A 4,489-nucleotide genomic window follows, 5' to 3' on the forward strand; every position below is an offset into this window, starting at 1 on the left:
AGAATCACCAAATGGGATATCCATCTCACCCATCTCACGATGGCGTTGAAAATAGAGTTTGTGAACTTCAGGGAATTTTCTGTTATGGATATCATCTTCCGCCTCCGTCATCACCCAATCTTTGCCCCTTCTAATCCTCCTATAAACATACCTGCAAATATAACGGAAGAGTTTGTTCCACTTCTTCACGTTCTTTTGATGTTCAACCTCGAGACGTCTCTCTTCTCTCGTCTCCTCTATCATTTTCTTGATGTCAAAGTCAGTGCGCATCCGTCCCAACGGTGGCCGAGTTTTCTTTTGTTGCACGACCGGTGGTGCCTTGCTTTTAGGAGCTGGTTTAGGTTGGTTGCTTCGGTTGTTGCGCATCCCTCCCAACACAAGCTCCGGCTGTCTCCTATCTTGTTGCTGTTTGAGGCGTTTTTCGCAGCCGGGGGTCATTGGTGCTTTCCCCTTATCCATTGGTGCCTTGCCCTTATCCATTTTCAGCTTAAGTGATGAGTGAATTTTGTGTTTGTTTAGTTGCTTGTATGTGTATCAACCATAATGAAGACCTATTTATAGGCGAATGGATTATTGTTTAGCTGAATATATTTAAAGGACTTGTCAATTTTTGAATTGACAAGTCCTTTAAATGAGCTGAATCTTTTCTTTCAATGCATGCTATGGTTTGGCAGTATGAAAACGTGGGTCTAATCTATAAAGTGAGAAACTTTGTATAGTCTAATCTTTACAGTGAGGCACTTTACTTTTGCAGAACCTTTACTTTATGACCTACTGTACACCATGTGACCCTCTGCATTATCAGATACTACTGTTGATCATGTGAATATCAGCATTATGAGATACAACTGTTGATCATGTGAATATCAGCATTATGAGATACAACTGTTGATCATGTGAATATGAGCATTATTTCGTTGCTTGCTATGGTTTGCCAGTGTGTAGTCTAATCTATACAGCCTTTCTTTTCACATCACTTTACTTTATTATATATTGTCCTTTAACTGAGCAGAATCTTTTCTTTACAGCCTTTCTTTTGCCAGTGTGTAATATCTTGTCCCGAATGCTTCTGTTTCCTTGAAGTTTATTTATTGCTTCAACACCATTACATTAAATTAATTAACAAAATTGGATTAACAATAAAAAACGAAAGAAAAATACAGAGTAACAATAAAAAACAAGGACTGAAAAGGAAAATACAAATTAACAATTAAAAACAAGGACTAAAAAGAAAATGGCAATTAAATTACACAGTAGGGTCAACATTGTACAATGGACACCTTTTACTACGTCTAGTGTGTCCTTCTTGCTTGCAGCGGCCACATTTGTGACTTGTACGGGAACTGTCCATCTCCGTGCGTATTCTGACGGATTGACCCCTTTCTCCTCGTTTACGCCTTCTCTTTCGCAAGGCCTCGTTCGGTACCACAGTTCCAAACATTCTCCATTGCACTGGCAAATCAATATCCCAATACCCAGTTGCTGGTAATGGATATATCATTGGCTCCCACAATTTCAACAAAGTAGAGTTGTAGTGGAAGTGGCCAATCCACTGTTTCCAGTTTAAGTGATTGTGGTTGCAAGCAGCAATCAAATGTGAACACGGTAGGCGGTGGCAAGCCCATTTCCCGCAAGTGCATGTACGCTGAGTTATGTCAACCACCTGCGTGTTCCCGCCCTTATTGCACCCTTTTACCATGTACCTTTGCGTCTTTACGGAGAACAAACCGGTTCCTCTATTAAATGTCTCGACCCGGTGTGTGTTAGCTTTGGCTGCAATCTTCTCCAACTTATTTCTCGTCCTTAGACAAAGTTCATGACCCTCCCCAATGCCCTCAAGCACTGCGTTCCTCTCCTTATTGACCGTCCTAACAGTTTTATAAAACATGAATTCAATCATTGCGGTCACAGGTAGGTGCCGAGCCACGCGCACGTTACCATTAAAGCTCTCCGTGATGTTTGTGGTAGCTTGGCCGAAACGAGCGTGGCCTGTGTCATGACAAATAGTCCAGAGGGCTGGACTTATCCCTAGCAACCACCTCAAGCCTTGAGGCGAAAGCTCTCCAATCTTCTTCATGTAGGCATCATATTTCCTAATCTGTGGCGTATTGCCGGCTAGCCACATTAACATTTTAAGCTCCTTTCCCGGGAATGCCTTGGAGAAGTTGCTCCTAACATGATGGAGGCAGAATCTGTGATAGCCCATCGGCGGGGTAAAACCACTCGCTTCGTCATTCATTGCAGCAAGGATCCCCGTCGCATGGTCAGATATAATACAAACCCCCAATCTATCTCGGCATACATGTCTACGTAAAAGACGTAGAAACCAAGACCAATTTTCAGTTGTTTCCTCATCAACAAGGGCGAAGCATATGGGATATTGGTGGTTATTAGAGTCGACTCCCACCGCGACCAGCAATTTCCCATTATACTTTCCCTTAAGAAATGTACCATCAATGGAAATAACTGGCCGTGCATACTGCCAACCATCAATCATTGCTTTTAGGCACCAAAATGCACGAACAAATGTCGATGTACCCCTCTCTTTATGATGTGGAACAACCTCAACCACAACTATACTTCCGACATTTGTACTGGCCATGACATTAAGGAACCGAGGGAGCTCGTTGTAGGTTGTCTTCCAGCTTCCATAAACGCTTTCCATGGCGGCCATCTTCCCCCTCCATGCTTTCAAGTAACTAACCAAATGGTGGTACTCATCATTGACCATTGTGATGATGTTGCTTACCTTCAATTGAGGGGTCTGGGAGATCTGTTGAAACAAAATATATTAACATTAACGATGAATAATAAACGATAATATTTAGACATATAATGATATCCAAGGTTGTAGGACTTACGTAGGGAGCAACCACATAGCCAATCATTTTTGCTGAAATTTTGCAGTGGTCCTGCGTGGGTCTATCCAGTAGGCATGTGTGAATCTCTGGACATTTAGTTATTTGAAAAAGGCCGTGGGACTTCTTCTTCGCGGCCCTTAGCTTCCACTTGCAGTTTGAAACCACACATTTAACTTTGTAGACTTGCGTGGAGCTTTTCTCCACGATGAAATTTCGATCTGTACTTATGTGTGCATGTTTCACAGCAGCTATGAGCACTTCCTTGGTAGCAAATAGAGCTCCTTCGGTCAACTCATCGTTGGCGGGATCAAACCCGAGTGACATAACTGCGTCCTTGTTGGACACAATCACAGGCTCGTAATCCTGGGATCCAAACCATGCAGCTCTAGGTTCATGAATAGACAATGCTTGTGTTTGCAAGTGCATGTTTCCCTCTCTTTCTTCATCGGAATCAACCTCCGAAAAATCTTCACTTTCCGGAACATCCTCCTGTGATAGATTCCACTCCGAATCGTCACTGCTGCTTATGGCTCTTTCTGAGCCATACTCTTCATCATCCTCCTGGTTCTCCAGTGCAAGAGCTATAGCTGCACCTCTTTTCGGGGTTTGACGAGCCGGTGATGGCTGTCTACCACTCAAATCGTCCTCGTCCACAACCTCTTCAACAACAAAACGACCCGTATTACTCGAGCCACCACCATACTCTCCAATCGTCCCGTAGTTGTAGCCGCTAGACCACCCTTGCATGCCCTGGCTTTGTCCATAGTTTCCCCCATAATCGCCTCCAAAACTCCCACCGTAGTTTTCAACATAATTTGAAACTTGGCCACCTGCAGCGGTTTGTCCGGTTTGTCCATAGTTCCCCCCATACTCGCCTCCATAGTGTTGGCTGGGTTGAGCAATACTCTCGGCCTCGATAAACAATGATACGTCTCCACCCAAGTGAAATCTCTCGGGGATACTTAACATCCTACGAACATCGTCGTCCGATTTAACAGACTTCACAAAGAACCCCGAAACGAGGTTACTAACCCCGATTCGAGGATATTTCACACTAAGCTTGACATCCCAATGATGCCTACTTATATGCATCAACCCGAACACCATATCTCGTAGTTCTTCAAGTGAGCTGCTCAATTTCACATACATCATTTCTTTCGGATCTAAGGTGTAGAGAACATCGTTATCTTGTTTTATGATTTCACCTCCCCAGAAGAAATTGACGTTTACGTAACCGTCCATCTTTGTTTTGGTTTTTTTGGAGTGGTTTGATTTTGGTGGTTTTGGTTTTCTGATAGCTTGCCAATGAGGTTTTTTCAAGTGATGATGGTTTTGTGGATAGGCAACCACAAATGCTTCAGCTTTTAAGGACGAATTTCAAAGTTAACCACTGTGCTTCAATAGTGCATGCAATTTTTGTGTCCACTTATTGGTATGCAGTCACTCTATCAATGAGCAATAAAGTAATGAATGATTCTCTGAACAAGCTACTGCATAAATCCATTGATATTATTGCATGCTGCACTATGTGTTAAATGTGAGGGATGTGACCATACAAAAAAAGCTGATGCACACTGTTCAAAAACTCATAATTGCATGATTTTAAACGAGCTCATAATTGCAAACAG

General features: G+C 42.8%; 1 protein-coding gene across 1 annotated transcript; it reads right to left on the bottom strand.

The window, feature by feature from the left end:
• Positions 1 to 785: 785 nt before the first annotated feature.
• Positions 786 to 4,122, bottom strand: LOC135147689 (uncharacterized). Its single transcript, XM_064080911.1, has 2 exons — positions 2,862 to 4,122; positions 786 to 2,773 (listed from the first exon to the last, which is right to left on the bottom strand). The coding sequence occupies exons 1-2, from the start codon at positions 4,101 to 4,103 to the stop codon at positions 1,247 to 1,249; spliced, it is 2,769 nt and encodes a 922-aa protein (XP_063936981.1). The 5' UTR covers positions 4,104 to 4,122; the 3' UTR covers positions 786 to 1,246.
• Positions 4,123 to 4,489: the final 367 nt, after the last annotated feature.

This window comes from Daucus carota, chromosome 7, assembly GCF_001625215.2.
Source record: "Daucus carota subsp. sativus chromosome 7, DH1 v3.0, whole genome shotgun sequence".
Lineage (NCBI taxonomy): Eukaryota > Viridiplantae > Streptophyta > Magnoliopsida > Apiales > Apiaceae > Daucus > Daucus carota.